At 51.4% G+C, this 17314-nt stretch overlaps 1 protein-coding gene across 5 annotated transcripts in view; it reads right to left on the bottom strand.

The window, feature by feature from the left end:
* The window catches only part of CTIF (cap binding complex dependent translation initiation factor), a 220229-nt gene that overhangs the window by 153149 nt on the left and 49766 nt on the right, over positions 1-17314 (bottom strand). For 3 of the 5 annotated variants that reach the window (XM_036419735.2, XM_045574964.1, XM_036419734.2), the window contains 3 exons: positions 10423-10628; positions 7871-7916; positions 3305-3378 (listed from right to left, as the gene is read on the bottom strand). In XM_036419735.2, the coding sequence (XP_036275628.1) occupies positions 3305-3378; positions 7871-7916; positions 10423-10602 (300 nt within the window). In that variant the 5' untranslated portion in view covers positions 10603-10628. The remainder of the gene's footprint in view (positions 1-3304; positions 3379-7870; positions 7917-10422; positions 10629-17314) is intronic. The other 2 variants (XM_045574965.1, XM_045574966.1) reach the window with 2 other exon arrangements.

The raw sequence follows: 17314 nt of genomic DNA, 5'->3' as shown, positions 1-17314 counted from the left end.
ACAGCCAGCCAAGCCCTTCAGCCAGGAAGTCCTTCCAAGGTCTAATCATAGGCCCTGCCTCTGTTGTGAAGATTCATTTTCTTTCCTTGGCTCCTCCGTCCAGACGAGGAGGAGCTGCTCCCTCCTGACCCCACACAACCTGCGTACGCCTGCAGCTTTCTTCCCTGAATGCTAAGCCCTATGCCAGGATCTTGATATGTTTTCCCATGATTTCCTCTAAATCATCTCTATGCAGCCCTAGCCGGTTTGGCTCAGTGGATAGAGGATTGGACTGTGGACTGAAGGGTCCTGGGTTCAATTCCAGTCAAGGGCATGCACCTTGGTTGCAGGCTCCACCCCAGGCTCTGGTTGTGGCATGCGTGGGAGGCAACCAATCAATGTGTGTCTCTCACATCAATGTTTTTCTATGTCTCTCCCCATCCCTTCCACTCTCTCTTAAAAAAAGAAAAAAAATCAATGGAAAAAATACCCTCAGGTGAGGATTAACAACAACAACAACAACAACAAAAATACATCATCTACATGCATTTCCCCCAACATGATGAAAAGGTGAAAACTGTATTTATTCCTCTTAACTAAATGACAAAGTGATGGGTGAGTTCTCATGGAAAGAGGCTGCCAGGATTCCAAGGAGTCCTCCATACAGCTGGCTCCCAATTGCTGTAGTTGGACAGGCCTTCTTGGGACTATGTGTGGCCCATTTTTTGCTCTGAGCCTCCTTCCCCCCATCTTGTGGGACTCGGCCTACTCTAGGCTACTCCCACTTTGTGCCTCGAAAAGGCTGCAGAGGAGGCAAAGGGATTTTTGTTCATTTGTTTTCTTTAAATAAAACAAGTAAGCCCAGGGCATGTCTAATCCCTGGACAGGGCTTGCACCCGTGCCACGCCATGGTCTGTGACCCACTACACAGAGCTGCATTCTGCCAGCACCTTAGCATCCTCTGGCCACCACCTTTCCTGGGCACATGGGGCCAAGATAGGGAGTCGGGGCAGTGCCAAAGCAGCCTGACACCCCAGTCTCAATTTAGCCTGTTTCCCTCTGGAACTAATTCTCCCCCATGGGCAACCTTGGGGAAATAGAACTGCCCTATCATCCCAGTGACCTCAGAAAGCTCAGCAAGGTCAATGTGGCCAGAGGCATAGGGTTCACTAGGGGCTGGCTGCATGGACTAGATTTGGGCCAACGCCAGCATCATTATGAGCACCTACTGTATGCAAGGCCCTGGGCCAGGGGAAGTCAAGGAAGCAGAGCCAGCCCTAGCTCCCATTTTTGGGTTGACGAGCTGGCTGAGGGCACAGGCAGATGCACATGGAACAGTCTGATCACATCATGAATCTGCCTGGAGGAGAGGCTAGTGGGTGTGCTTGTGGGGCGGGCAGCTGTCCCTGAGAGCTGGTCCTGTGCTCAGACATCTAGTGGGCCAGGTTGAAGGGGGCCCTGAATCATGGATGGGCCAGCAGCATCCCATCGGAGCTGCACTCAGCAAATGCACTCTTCAATGGGCAGCTGTGGTTCTCCCCTCCATCAGGGAGCCACTCCGTGTGGGCAGGGGCAGCTGGTGAAATAGAAACCCTGACCAGCTCTGATTCCTCCATCAGAGGTTCAGAGTGGTGCTCCCTCTGGAATGTGAGCCGTCGTGGACCATGAGGACAAAGGCAGCCCCCTAGATAGCACAGAATGAGAAGCAAGGAACTTGTCCCAGCACTACTGAGCTGCCATGCCAACCCCGAGCACCCACACAGGTTGTCCTGAGAGAGAAAGAAGCTTCCCCTTGGTATACATCACTCTATTGTTGGTACCTTAATGACCTGAGTCACTCATGTCTAAATATCAGGCCTTTCGTCACTGAACCAAAGTCCTCCTGACCTCAGGAGACCCCACTCCAATCCAGCTGTGGCCTCTCGTCCAGTGTGGTGTGTAGCACATGGGTCCCAACCACAGCCTTCCACCCAGAGGTCTGACTCAGGCCGCCTCCTCTGTTGCGCCTGCCCAGGTTTCCTAACTCTGGACCTAAGGTCTGGGCCACCTTTGGAAACCTGCATCTCCTGCCCTGCACTGGGCACTCTTGCACACATCATTTTGTCCTTCTAAATAGCAAGGCTCCTGAGGGCAGGGGCCATGCCTCAGGCCCACCAGGGCTTAGCACCAGGCCTCTGCACTTCCTGGCGGGGTAATCTACAGGGAATTCTTTTGCAAACACCTTCAACTCTTTGATAGCTTCACACAGCACTGGGGGTGTGGCCATACCAAGCTCAGGCCACACAGCCACCCCTCTGACCCCAGTCAGCTCTCTGAAGTCAGGAGCAAGCTATTGCAGGAACCCTTCAAGGCTCCCTTGTTTCTCTGGACAGATGCAGTGTGAGGCTGGGCTAGGGGTGGGGAGTGAGGATAAATGTGTGTGTGTGTTTTTTTTCCAGCCTAGAGGTCACTAGAGATGACTCTGGAAGATTTGCTGCCTCCTGCTCTCCTGGCCACACAATGCACATAGGGGTTGTGTGTCCTGGTCCCAGGACAGCTGGCTGGCCTTGGAAAATGGTCACGTCTCTGACACCTCACTCCCCAGTCTACCCCTCCAGGTCTTCCGCAAACCTAGAGCAGAATCTCTGAAGTGCCCCACTGGCACCAACCCCCTAGGAGTCCCACTGTTTGTGGGACCCATCATCAACATGAATGTGTGGGCCTCCAGTTCATTTTACTGCTGAGTAATATTCCGCTGGGAGCATATATCACATACCACTTTTCCATTCTCTTCTCAGTGGACATGTGGTTGTATGCAGGTGTTTGTTGTAATACACTAGAGGCCCAGCACATGAAATCGTGCACAGGTAGGATCCCTAGGCCTAGCCTGTGATCAGGGCCATCTTCTGCCCACTCGCCAGTCCCCAGTCCCGTCCCGCAGTGGCCACCCACCCCAGTTCCCCATGGTTCCCTGTTCACTATCCTGAAATCAGAGCCTGTGGGCCGGTGGGAGAGTGGGGGGAGGGACCGGGAGGTAATCTCTGTGTTCTTAGGACACAGAGGTACCTAGGCTGGCTATTTAGGGAGAACTTTCCAGGCAGCAGGTGGCACCCATCCTCTTCCACTTCCTGTGTGTTCCACCCTCCACTCCTCAGGAGAGGCTTTTCTGGCCTCCAATCCACTGTTCCCTGCAGGCAGGGAGGAGGCATCAGAAAGAGCAGCTGGGCCACCAGAGGGTGTACAGGGGACCTGCAGGGTCACCAGCGATGACCATCATGGGCCAGCCCAAAAACCCAGACAGAAAACACACATGATGACCCCCAGATGGGGCAGGGCTCTTCCCTACCTGCTGTGGGGGGGCTCGCCCTCGGGAGAAGGGACAGCTGCTGTCTAGCTGCCGGCTGCAGTCCGCTGTCCACTGCAGGGGAGAAAGGAGAGGTCAGTGATGGCAGGACATGCAGGCTCAGCCTCACTCAGCCCAGCACCAGCCCCCTTCCCCCCCCCCCCCCCCAAGGCATGTCCCTGTCCTCCTGCTGCAGAGACAGTAGAGAATCCTGCTTGGCCATTTTTAACAGCAAATCCTTCCAACCAGCAGGTCCAAGCTGGCATCTCTGGTACACATGGGGAAGGCAACCTAGTTCCCTTCACCTAAGCCCACCGAAGTGATGAAGATCCAGCTACACTCCAAAGTCAACCAGGATCACTGAGTTTTGAACAACGGGCACCATGTTTGCCCATCTGACCATCTCCAGCCACTCTAGCCCTCTACAATGTCAAGGCCAGAGCTGGAGGTGAGAGGGATGTGTGTATGGATCTTCCTGGAAGCCCAGCTCCAAAGGACGATGGAGCTGTGGACCGACAGGACAGCCCGGCCTTGGGGAAGAGCCCCAGACTGGCCAGCAGAGCTCAGACCCACAACTTCCGGGTGACAGCTTAGAGGCCTGATATGCCCCAAGTGTGCCCCCCTTGACCATCCTAAAGCCTTACACACTGGGGTCCCTGGACCCCACTGTTCACCCATTGAATCAGACTGTGAGGGCAAGGCCTGGGCATCAGTGTTTTGACAAGCTCCCGAGTGATGCACCAGAAGTTTCAGAGCCACTGACACCCATGTGACTTCCCAGGCTTCACTGTGTCTTCTACACAATGGGACAGCCAGGCTGGGCAGCTCTGCAGGCTGCGATGAGGATGTTTGTAAACCATAAAACACTGGGATACGGAGCATAGGAACAGTGGGGCCCTTCCTGAGTAGGTGCTATGGAGCTCCATGGTGGTGCTGTTATTATTGTTAAACATTCACTGGCCTCACAGGCTAAGGCTGCTGAACAAGGACCTTACAGGGAAAGCACTCTCTCTGCCTGACACACCTGGTCAAAACTGGCAGTGAGCGCGGACGGCTCAAGGCCTGGTCTTGTGTAACCTTGGCTGGACACACCTTCCCCATTGTGGGCCAAGGGCAGGACCTCTGTGCAGGAAAGATATGTATCACAATGCTGACGGCACGGGCCAGTGCAGTGAGCTTAGAGCAGTGCTGTCAGCAGACACAGGATGAGAGCCACACACAGAGCTGCAGATCTAACTGAAAATGACCCAATAGCCACATGTTAAAAAGGTCAAATTAAGCGCATACTCCATTTTGTCTCAACATATTTAAGATAGGTAATTAACATAAAATGTATTAATGAGATGTTTTATATTCTTCTCTTCACATTAAGTTTTTGAAATCCACTTAGAGCCCACGTCAATTTGGACCTGCCACATTGCAAGTGCTTGCGAGCTGCATGGGATGGCTGCCATATGGGACATACCAGCTGGAGGGAAATGGCAAAGGTGGTGTCCCAGTCCCTGGGGACTCCCAGCTCTCACACCCACTTCTTGCCCATCCTGGCTCTGCACTCCAGAGGAGCTGGTCCCTGCCTACTGTGCCTCCTAGCCTCCGTGTCAGCTGGTTTGGCCAATAGGAGACAGGAAGGGAGGAGTCAGGGCATCAGCTCCCGCCTTCCCCCACCTCAGGTGGCATTACCAGCAGTAACAGGGTCTCCCTCATGGCTTCAGCCCTCAGCAGGCAGCCTTCTGTGCACGACCCTGACCTGGCTCTGGCAGCACCTGTGTATCAGGTGTAAAGGTGGTAAGGCTTCTTGCTGTTAAATCTCGGATAATTTTGCTGCTCAGCTTTTTTATTATCCGTAACCAACGCCATGCATTAAATTCCCTCTGTCTCGATATTTGCAGTCTCAAAGCATCTCCCCAAGATATGTATTAATTATAGGGGAAAAGGAGAAATCTATCAGACACCTGTTCTTGAGGATATCATTGCCTGCGATAAACTCTATCAACATCCTGGACTCCCCAACACGATGGATGCACTGAGAAGGGCACATTACCTCTGAGGTGTTCTTGCCGAAAATACAATCTCAATCTAATCAGGACAAAACACCAGGCAATTCATATTAGGGAGCTTTCTACAATATAAAACAAGTGATCAGTACTCTTCAAAAGCATCAAGGTCCCCTGACCGGTGTGGCTCAGTGGTTGAACATCGACCTATGAACCAGGGAGGTCACGGTTTGATTCCTGGTCAGAGCACATGCTGGGTTGTGAGCTCGATCCTAGTGGGGGATATGCAGACAGCCGATTGATGATTCTCTCTCATCACTGATGTTTTTATCTCTCTCTTCCTCTGAAAACACGTTTTTAAAAAAGCTTCAAGGTTATGGAAGATAAGAAAAGATCAAGAGAGTTTCATGGACTGGAGGAGAATAAGGAGACACAACAATGACCAAATTTGGATCTTGGAATAGAACAAGGATATTTAGTGGAACAACTGGTAAAATCCTGAATAAGGCCACATTGTACCAATGTTAATTTCCTAGTTCTGATCACTGCACTGTGGTTATGTAAGAGGCTCAGATTGGGGGATGCTGGATGACAAACAGGTTCAAAGGACACCCTGCACTATTTTTGCACCTTTGCTATAAGTCTAAAATAACTTCAAAATAAAAAGTATACATATATAATATATATACATACAAGGTGGAGCAAAAGTAAATTAACAGTTGTCCACATGGAAAATAATATGATAATTAATAAATAATAATACAAGAATAGCCAAGACTGGTTTGACTCAGTGGATAGAGCGTCAGTCTGTGGACTGAAGGGTCCCAGGTTCGATTCAGGTCAAGGGCATGTACCTTGGTTGCGGGCACATCCCCAATGGGGGGTGTGCAGAAGGCAGCTGGTTGATGTTTCTCTCTCATCGTTGTTTCTAACTCTCTATCCCTCTCCCTTCCTCTCTGTAAAAAAATCAATAAAACAAACAAACAAATAAGTAATACAAGAATAATCTGTGTTTCACACTCACAACTGCAAACCTACTTCTGCCCCACCCTGTAAATAAGTATCTGATAATTTCTAGCCACTTCAATAGTGACCCTGCTGCTCCAAGCCACACCTCTCACCTGGACCACCTAAATGGCTTCCTAGTCTTTAATCAGTCATACCATGTCCTTCCTCTGCTCAAAACCCTCCCGTGTCTTCCTGTCTCGTTAGAGAAAAAGCCAGAGTCCTCTTCGGGGCCAACAAGGCCCAGCAGATCTGGCTCTTTTATGACATTCCACTTGCTCACTCTGCTCCCAGGGGACTGGACCCAAAGCTGTTCCTCACAGCAGGACGTGATCTGTGCCCTTGACATTCCCTCTGCCTGGAATACTCATTCCCATGTGGCCCCTTCTCTTATCTTCTCCAAATCTTTGCTCAAAAATCCTCTTCTAAGTAAGCCTTGGGGACAGCCCAGCTCTCATACCCCTGACTGTGCCTCACTCGTGTGTGTATAACCTTTTAACGGTCTAGTTCTTTGTCTATCATCCGTCTTTTCCTACCAGAAAGTAAGAGCTGGGGGAAAATGATTATATGGTCCTTTCTGCTAATCACTCTGTCCCAGAGCCTAGAACAGGGCCTGATAAATAAATGTTAGCTCTAATTATATTTCACTATGCAGCCAAAAGTAACTGGTAGAAAAAGGGCAGATTTAAACAATTGTGCTTTATGCCAAACACCACCAAGCAATGTGTAGGAGCTCATGCTAAGTAAAGAAGCAAGCTAAAAACTACACGGGTGCTAGAACCTCAGCTTTGTAAAGGTATATAAAGAAAGAGTTTTACACCAGAAATTACTAGTATATTGGCTTCTGCCATAAAATTATGCTGAACTTCTTTCTCTGTATTCTGACTGTCTCTGATTTCCCAAATGTTGCATTAGAAGTAGAATAAAAATTTAACCCTTTAAAAAATAACTGGTAATCATATTAAAAAGAAATCAAGAAGCTGCACATTAAATAACAAGAGACAATTTGTCCCAACACACTGGTGGCAGTGTGAATAACAGACAGTCATTCTGGAGAGCAATTTGACAATGGCTGTTGAAACTGATTCCACTTCTCAGCATCTGCCTAAAAAAACGCTTTTGATTGTCCAGACGGAGGCACGTCCGCCTTCACCGAAGTACCATGTATTTCCAGAGGAAATTTTGGAAGTAACCTGAATGCCCATCAAAGGTGAAAGGCTGAGCTCTGGGACATCCATACCATGGGCTACTGTGAGAGCATTAAACAGAACACAGTAGATATACACTCTTAGAAGACTCCCCAGGGCATACAACTAAGGGAAAATGTGAGTTATTGAACAACACAGTTACTGGCAACAATCTCTGATTTTGAAATAATACATTTCTATACGTCATATTATATAGGAAGTCGCTAAGGGGGTTCTATTGATAATATTTGCATTCTTGTGTAACATGAGAATGTATGCCTATAGTGCTTATAAATGTAAAGATATATATTATTTTTTTAAATAAGGGGAAAAATAAAATGAGTCCTCCATGGGCAACCACTCCACAGCTCCCCTCAAACTCACTTCTGTTAAGACTTTCATGGGTGGTCCACCATTGAGTGCTTCCTCCTATGAGCAAAGAGGTGGGGGTTGGAGGTTTGGAGGCAAGGTGAAATGAAGGGATGGGATAAAAGGGGGATGAGGCAACAGGGAACAGGGAAGGCAGAATGGAACAACAACAACAACAGAAACACAAAGAAAAAGAGAAGAAAAACATTGTGAAAGAGAGCCCTCAGGCCTATTGGAATACTCAGATCCCAGCCCACCTATGGGCATCACGGCAGGGCACTCTGGCTAGTTCCTGTCTCTGTGTCTCAGTTGTTTCTTCTGCAGAATGGAACTATAACCCCCTTACTGCCAGGCACAGAGAGAGGACAACTTTCAGGATACGACTTTGGGGACTTGGAATCCAATGTAGGATAGGCACTCTTGAAATGTATGTGTGTGGGGGTTTTGATTTAAAATATGGTATCCTGAAAGTGCTGGGAAACTTGGAGCCTATACTAGTATGCTCTTGGTTACTCATCTAAAGAAATGGAAGCTCACTTTTTCCTCTCCCTCCTTCCTCTCTCATGCTCTCCCCTCCCCTTTCAGCTATCTGGCTATCCACCCATCTTTCTAGTTGGTGCTGGAGAGGGACAGGGAGAACAGGCACCGTAAGGCATTTTCCTCCTGAGTGCCAGCTGTCATCTCTCAGATCCTAAGAAAATGGCCTCACCAACTGGAGGACAACATTCTTCCCCATCCCCTCAAGCGTTCTCAAGGTTTCCAAGATTCTTAACAACTTTCCTCTCCCAGAAACATAAAAGCACCACCCAGACAGGCAGACGGGGACATTCTCTGGGGTTATTTTTGTTCTATGTTTTTGGCTTCCATCTAAAATATTAATAGTCATCAAATTAAATAAAAACAATCAAACGTGCTTTAGCCGAAAGATTTCCCACAAGGCTGTGTCAACAGAAGTGTGTTGTGTAGACACTTCTAAGCCCGGCCTTGTCCACAATGCACCCTCCTCTGGAGCCTGTACCCCAGCTGGGTCTGTGGGGCGAATGTGGACTTGAGGATTTTTTTTAACTGATTTTTTTTAGAGAGAGGAAGGGAGAGAAACATTGATGGGTTGCCTCCCATATGTGTCCCAATGGAGGACTGAACCTGTAACCTAGGTTGCCTCCCATATGTGTCCCAATGGAGGATTGAACCTGTAACCTAGGTATGTGCCCTGACTAGGAATGAAACCCACAATCTTTTGGTGTATGGAACAATGCTCCAACTAACTGAGCCACCCGGCCAGGGCAACAAGCATCTGTTTAAAGCTCCTCCTGATGTGGATCCTGGTGCATGGTCAGATCCAAACTATCCCAGGAGCAGGAATCGGCAGTGCAGGTCCTAGAGGGAGGGCACCACTCTATTTGCTGTCCTCCTGAGAGCCCAACAGTCACCACAGGAAGGTCAAAGCCACTGGCAAGCCCCGCCTTCCAAAATTCTCTTCCCAGGGCCCACTTTGGAAACAGAAATCCACAAAGCATTCCTCTAGAGCAGTGGTCGGCAAACTGAAGCTTGAGAGCCACATGTGGCTTGCAAGCCGCAGTTTGCCGCTCCGTTGACTAACGAGTTTGCCGACCACTACCATATACTACCCTTTACCTCTTTATACACAATATGCCACAATTGCCTAATCCTTACAGCTTCCAACTACACGTAACACTTAGTCTAGTCCAGTGGTCGACAAACTCATTAGTCAACAGAGCGGCTGGCAAGCCTTGGTTTACAGACCACTGCCCTAGGGTGAAGCTTCATGGCTTACTTGGACCTTCCTCTTGTAAGAACCCATTTCACCTGGAAGAACCTTTGAAAGATGCCCTGCTGGAGCCACCAGAGTCCACATGGTGGCGGAAGTAGGCAGCACCCAACAGGATGGCCCCACCCACCTGACCATGGGCCAGCTCCTTGGGGAGAGAGCTTACAGGAGGCAGCAAGAGTGCTTCCTCCCCACCCCAATCTTGGCCCACAGACTTTCCTCCGAGTCCACCTTCCACCCAAGACCAGGCCTGCCACAGACTGACCAGGAGGGGGTGAGACCAGCCTGAGATCCTGGTCAGAACGCCTCAAGGGCTTCACTAGGTCTGACACAGAGCCCTGAGGGATTGCCAGAGAGACTCAATTCTGTGGCTGCCCACAATGGCCTGTATATGAAATCAGAGAAAATATTCACAAGCCTCAGCCTTCTCATTGTGTGCATTTGGGATAAGCTGTAACCCCCAAATCTCTTTCACAACATAAGCTTAAAGAGGACAGGGAATAAATAGGGTAGAACACATAGTAGGTACTTAATACATCTGTGTTGTTAAATCGCACGTTGGCCCAATAGGGTGGGACAGAGCAGAGGCGGGTCAGAAGGTCTGAGATGGGCTTCCTGCAAGGGTCCCACACTCTGTTAAGTGGGACCATCCACATCTCAGCAGTCTAGGGCCAGGCAATTGGATTTAGGATTCCCTTATCACACCCTTTGAGTTTGCCCAGGCCCCGTGCCTGCCCAGGCCCCAGCCCTTCTCCTCCTCCCTGGGGCGATGCTCACCTGGGAGATGTGGGACTGCGTTTTCTCGCTCTCACCGTCACCCTCTGTCTTGTCTGTCAGCAGCCCCTGCACCTGGTACTCGAGCACGTAGCTGTCGATGAAGCGCTCGAGCTCCTCGATCTCCTGGGAGCGGCTGCTCCCAGCCTCAGAGGAGGCAGACGCTGCTGAGGAGTTCTCCATCCCTCTAGCGCAGGCCTGGGTCAAGGCTGCGGGAGAGAAAGAACACAGCTCTGTGAGAAAAAAGCTGGAGGCGGAGACCATGCCCTCATTAGGGTGAGGTGGATGCTGTAACTCTCCTGTGTGCAAAGGGAAACTGAGGCCCACACAAGGCAGGCAACTTGCCTAGCTGACCAACATAGGAACGTGTGCGATGTTTGGGATTAGTCCATACCTACACCTTGCCATCTGGGAGAAAGCAGAAAACAGACCAGTCGACCACCCAAGCCCCATTTCCCAACGTGGAGTTAAGAAACGCTGCCATAAAGCAGAATAAAATAGACCACAGGCTTTGATGTGTCTGACCTAACCATTAGGATGTATCGGGGACCCTTAGACACGAACCCTCCAAGGAAATGCCTCCTTGTAAAGAGATGTCTTCTCTTTGGTCACCAGACTCTGCATCCTCGTGATGGTGCAGCTCCGGGGACCCATTCTGGGCTCAGTCTGTAGGAATGTGACCTGCTTTTAATGACAGAGGTGAAAGGCCTGGTGGGTGGTTTGGGAGGGCGTGGCCTAGCCATGGAGGCTGGCTGGCCACCCTGCATACCCTGGTTAGCCCTTGGGCCTTCTCTCAGATGCAGCCTGGCATACTCGGGGTGGCATTCCAGGAACACTGCCGAAATCCAACAACAGAACTGCTGTCCCTTTCCGGGCGGACTGGGTGGACCCAGATGCTGTAGAGACCCTGCCTGCTGGGCCACCTCCACGTCCCTTTTCCACTCCTTGCCCAGAGCTCCCGCCTGACTACCTAGAAGTGGGACGAGCTAGAACCTTTCTCAGCTCTAAGTCCCCCACGAGGGACCCTCCCCCTTTCCTGACAGGTTCTAAGCCAGATGGGAAGGGGCTTCAAAGTTTGTCTGGTGTCCCTTTCATTGTCTGAACATTGCTGCTCTCCAAGGGGAGTCCCCTCAGCTAGAGGATGCTGCACATGGTTTCACCAGGAGAATGCCATCTACCAACCCACTGCCACTGGGCACACTGAGGACCTGAATGTACAGCCAGCAATCCGAGACTCAAAGGGTGGCATGCACCTGCCTTGTTCATAACAAAGACAAGGTCCTGGTATGTTTCCAGGAACATTTGAATTTCAAAACCTTGGATTACTGAGAACTTTTTTAGAACATAGTTATTTGCTAGTGATCAACAGGACAAGGCATGGCCCACTGGTTCCAGAAATCCACCAAGTTCCTGAATGTTGACTCACATACCCCTGCTGGCCTGGTCAAAGGTTGAGTTGGCGATGGTGGACACACACCTGACTCCGATTTTTGGGTTTTGGTTGCTGCAAGGAGCGCAGGCTCCCTTGGACCCCAGCCGCTGCAGGGGAGTGGCTGATGCTAGAGGGAGCTAGCTCTGGGCTCCTGAGCTCAGTGGCCTCGGGGTTTGGAGCCTGCTCCATTCCAGAGGGAGTGGTCCGAGGTTTCAGGCCCAGGAGCCCACATCAGAGTAGGGAACCCAGGTGTGGAGACTCTTGAGACAGTAGGTCTGAAGGGAGTCATTTCTGATTGGAATAAGCATGCCTAGTGGTGCAAGGCCACGGTCAGAGGTGCGGTGTGTCCAATGCCCCTTCTTCCACCTGCCGTTCAAGGCCTACAGTGACCTTCCATCTCTCCCACTACCAATACCCACTCATCTTATCCCTTCTGCTCCCATGACCCCCAGCCACCCCCTGTCTACTCTGCTGCTTGCCCCAGGCATATGTCTGTGTGCTAGGCAGAACCATGAGAGTGTCCTGTGTGTATACCTCCTCCCAGTTACTCAATGAAACACTGAAGGAATCTTGCAAATATAATTAAACTCCAAATCAGCAGACTTGAATACAGGGAGACTATGCAGGAGGGCCTAATTACATGAATCTCTTCAGTCTGGGCCTGGAGCTAGAGACAAAGATTCAAAGCACAAGAAAGACAGGACACACCACTGCTAGCGAGAAGGAGGGTGCACCTGCAAGGAACATAGCAGCCTCTGGGAATCTCTGGTCCATGGCAGAAAGGAGAAGGGCACCTTAGCCTTACAAGAGCAAGGAAGTTAATTCTGCCAAAATCCAATGCTCCTGGAAGCAGACTTTGCTTCCCTGTGCCTCCAGAGACGAACCCAGCCTGGCAAGCCTTGATTTCAGCCTCGTGATACGCCGAGAGTGACTCACTTCCGGAACTGGGAGGTAGTCTACGGCATTGCCGTAAGCCACTAAGTTTGTGGTGATGTGCTGTGCAGCAAAAGACCAATGTGCAAGGCTCTTTCTGCCTCTGCCTTTGCTCACACTGTGCCCCTCATCCTGAAGCACTTTCCCATTCCCTCCACCCACTGAACCCAGAGGTCCTCTCACTCACAGAATGCAGAACAGCGCCTTAGAGGCCACCTGGCAACAGCCCAATCCCCAGGTTTAGTGGGCAAAGGATTCACTTGGCTTTGACCTATGGGCATGAGCACTGTGCCTTGTAATAACAGGAATGACCAACGTGCACTGAGCCCAGATCATGTGCCAGGCATTCTTCTCAGCAATTGATACACCTTCACCCACTTACCCCTCACAACAACTCTATAAGATCAGTATAAGTATGCTACTTAGAAAATGGAGGTTCAGAGAGGTTAAGTAACTTGCCCAAGTTAGCACAGCAGAGCTCCAGGTCCACCTACACCTGCCTGTTCATCCCCTCTCCTGGCAGCCTGCTCTGGCCCTCAGGACATCTCCCACCTCCCCAGTCCCCTCAATGAATTCAAGTGCTGCAATGGGATTGGGGCTCTGGAGGGCTGGGCCCATGCCCAGCTGCTGGTCCCGGCCAGATGGCATGATAAGATTGATGTCCAGAGAGGGCAGAAAGGAGCCGCCTGCAGGAGAAGGTAGCGCCCAAGGCCATGCCTATTATTCCTCGAAGACTTCAGATCTTATCGAGGGCTTCCTGGCGCCCGCACAGGCACAGGTGCAGGCCTGGCTTTTGCAGGCACTGGCTTGGAGCTTTCCAGGAGGACGGGTGCCTGGCTCTGCCTCCAGCAGTGGCCTCTGTTCTGCTCTGTTGGGCCCTCCAGGCCTCTCCCGGGCCTCTCTTGGGCATACCCTAGTCCTGTCCTGAGAGGGAGCCTCAACCCCGCCGGCTCATTGAGGAAAAGGACAAGCATTGAGACCCACTCCCACCCTGCAGAATGCTGTTGCCCAGGGGGGAAAAGAGGATGCTGGGATGCCTCCTGAGGCACATTCTCGCAGCTGCCCTCCCTCCTACTCCAGTCACTGCTGCTCAATCAGGGGCATGCAGTGTAGCTGACAGCACCTGACCTCTGCCCCTGGGCGCCTTCTGCCGGGGCACACCTGCAGGATCCCAGCTGGCACCCTGGAAGTGCCAGGAGCTAAGATGCCTGGGCACACACACCCTTTTTGGTCTCCCAGTTGACAGTTCTGAGGTGCTGTCAACACAGTCCCTCAATGGGTCCTAGGGGGTGGAGCCCCGGTGGTAACCAGATCCATAAACTCCTCGGTCTGGCTCCCCCCACTCCATGTCTCTCCCCTTCCATATAACCCCCCTGCCCTCTCCCTCCCCACAATCCCCCCCCCCCCCCCCCAGGACTCCTGTCCTGGGCTGCTTCCAGGAACTCTGCTTTCTGAGAGAAACCAGGCTAACCTGTGTCACTTGGGCTCCCTTCTTTATTTCAGAATGAGTCTCAACCAGGAAGCCAGAAGCCCTCCTTCAGCACAAAAGCCCAGCTTTATCTCTGTACACGGGAAGAGGGAGAGGGAGAGAGTGCTGTCCCATATATATATATATATATATATATATATATATATATATATATATATATTTCTATTGATTTCAGAGAGGAAGGGAAAGTGAGAGATAGGAACATCAATGATGAGAGAGAATCATTGATTGGCTGCCTCCTGCATGCCCCCCACTGGGGATTAAGCCTGCAACCCAGGCATGTGCCCTGACCAGGAATCAAATTGTGACCTCCTGGTTCATAGGTTGACACTCAACCACTGAGCCATGCTGGCTGGGCTTGATCCGATTTTGCATGGGTAAATTATACGCCCCGTAAAACTCAGCGTTGCTATTATTTCCAAGCGTACAAGTCAGCGGCATTAAATACATTCACGATGGTTGTATAAGCATCATCACCATCCACCTCCAGACTAGTTCACTTTTCCAAACAGGAACTCTGTGCCATTAAACATCACCTCCTCCTTCTCCTCCTCCCGCCTCTGGCACCCACTCTTCTCCCTTCATCTCCGTGAACTTGTCTATGCTGGGAACCTCATCTATGAGTGGAACCATACAGTATTTGACTGGCTTATTTCACTCATCATAACATACTCCATTTCATCCATGTTGTACCATGTGTCAGAATTGCACACCTTTTTTATGGCTAAATAACACACAGTATACAATAATATATTGTATGTATAAATCACATTTTGTTCATCCATTCATCCATCCAAGGACATTCAGGTTGTTTCCGCCTTTGTCTATGGTGAGGAATGTCACTGTGAACACGGGTGTGCACGAACCTGTCTGCGTCTGCTTCTAATTCTTTGGGTACATCTCCCGAAGTTCTCCCCACTTTTAAGGCAAAGAGTGAGGAGGTATGGAGTAAACTCTTAGGCTGGTGGAGACCAGGGAAGTAAAGGGAATGAGGGTTTGCTCCGCTCCCCTCCTTCCTGGGCTTTGAGGTGTCCTCCTGGCTCAGTTTCCCATTCACAGCAAGAACAGGAAGGGAAATCCCTACAGCTGGGCTGCTGGCAAAGCTGGGAGCCAGCAAGAGGAGCTTATGTTTTAATGATGAGGGAAAGTGAGATGGGGGACGGGACCAAAGGAAGAAGGAGAGAAGAGGATGAAAGAGAAGAGACACCTTGGCTGCAGCCATCCCTCTCGCCAACCAATCCACCCCCATCCCAGGAACCTACCCTGCAGACGATGCCCCCCCCCCCCCCCAAGTCCCCACCCCGCCTGCCCTCCCTACCCTGCCCATTGCCTACCAGGTGATGGATGTGCAGGAAAGAAAAGGGAAGCAGCAGGAGTGGGGAAAGTGCTGAGGCTGCTCTTTGCTGCAGGCGGTCCTGGGCCTGCAGGCACAAGGGGTGAGCCTGGATGTGCCCAGCTTTCGGAGGGACATCTGGGCCTGTGCTTCCCAGGCAGGACGGAGGCCGACCTACAGCCATCTGGTGAAAGGGGTGGCCCACACTCTCCTCCTGGTGGTTTTTTTTTTTTTTTTTTTTTTTTAAATATATTTTATTGATTTTGTACAGAGAGGAAGGGAGAGAGATAGAGTTAGAAACATCAATGAGAGAGAGTCATCGATCAGCTGCCTCTTGCACACCCCCTACTGGGGATATGCCCGCAACCAAGGTACATGCCCTTTGACCGGAATCGAACCTGGGACCTTTCAGTCCCCAAGCCGACGCTCTATCCATTGAGCCAAACCGGTTTCGGCTCCTCCTGGTGTTGTTAAGGGGCCTCATCCCAGCTCCAGGGGCTCAGGGCACCCCCTGCAACAGCCAATCGTGTTCTATGCTTGTCACTATAGCTCGGTGAGCCTGGCTGACTATTTTTAAGGCCAGAAACAAAAACACCCATGTGCTTTGATGAAAAGGCGCCTTTGTCCACACTCCTGTCCTCCCTACCCAGACCCAGGTGAACCCTCCCCTTGGTGCCTGCCCTCTGCCCAGTGCTATGGCCTCTTTGGCAAGCAGCACTCAGCACAGGTGCTTCTGCTGACCCAAAGGCACGGGGCTCCCTGCCTGAGGTCAGGAGTGCCTCTGCCTCACCCTCTGGCCCTGTCGACCTCTGAGTCTGCTACTACCATCAGCTAGAGGTCTGGAGGAAACCGGAGGGCCCGGAGGCAGGAAGCTGGAGCCTCCCCAGCCACTCAGCAGCCTTTCCTCTCGCCCAGGGACAAATGGCATCAGTGGCTGTAAATTTAGCCAATCCGTTTAAGAACAGCCACGGCATTAAAGAGGCATTACCTCCTCCTGCAATCCCCTGGATCAATTCAGTGACCTGCAAACAAGAGACGCTTCTGCCTCTCTGCCACCGGCCCTTCTCTGGGGAATCCACCCTTCCAGGCCCTGAAAGGAGGCAGCACGCACCCCTCACCCTTCGCAGAGCCTTTCCCTCTGCCCTCAGCATGCAACTCACCGGGCACCACGCCCCTGTGGGACCTCACGGAGGAAGCCTCGGAGGGAGGGTCTCAGTTTCTGCTTTCCTGTCTCCTTTCTGCTTTCCTAATGCGCGGTTCGTTTATTGATTTTCTGTTTTGTTTTGTTTTTGCTTTTGGCTGCTGCCAGGGGCTCAGCCTCTCTTGGGCCGGAGCTCAGCAGCCTTGGGGCCCATGCCAGCAGGGCAGCAGCTCTGAAGATGGAGGTAGGCACTCTGAGCTGTGGGTGGGCAGCAGGGCCCAGCGCACCAACATTGCTCAGTCACCACGCTCACCTCGTGTTGAATCTCGTGCACCTCACCTTCCCACGGCCCCTTCCACGCCTCCTGCTGCAGCACATCCTGGGTTCCCTGAGCTTCCCTCCACTACTGCCTCCTGCTGACCCTGTTACCCACAAGGCCACCCCCTCTCCCATTCCCAACTCCACATGGTGCTGGCAATGGACACCTTTGCCCAGAGCCTGCAGCAATTAGGGCAGCGCCAGGCCGCGGCCATGCTGCCTGCTGAGGGTGGGAGGAGAGGCCTCGCT

Source organism: Pipistrellus kuhlii, unplaced genomic scaffold (genome assembly GCF_014108245.1).
Source record: "Pipistrellus kuhlii isolate mPipKuh1 unplaced genomic scaffold, mPipKuh1.p scaffold_m20_p_6, whole genome shotgun sequence".
NCBI classification, from domain to species: Eukaryota; Metazoa; Chordata; class Mammalia; order Chiroptera; family Vespertilionidae; genus Pipistrellus; species Pipistrellus kuhlii.
The sequence above is the reverse complement of the archived record's forward strand: the minus strand, read 5'-3'. Positions and strand labels throughout refer to the sequence as shown.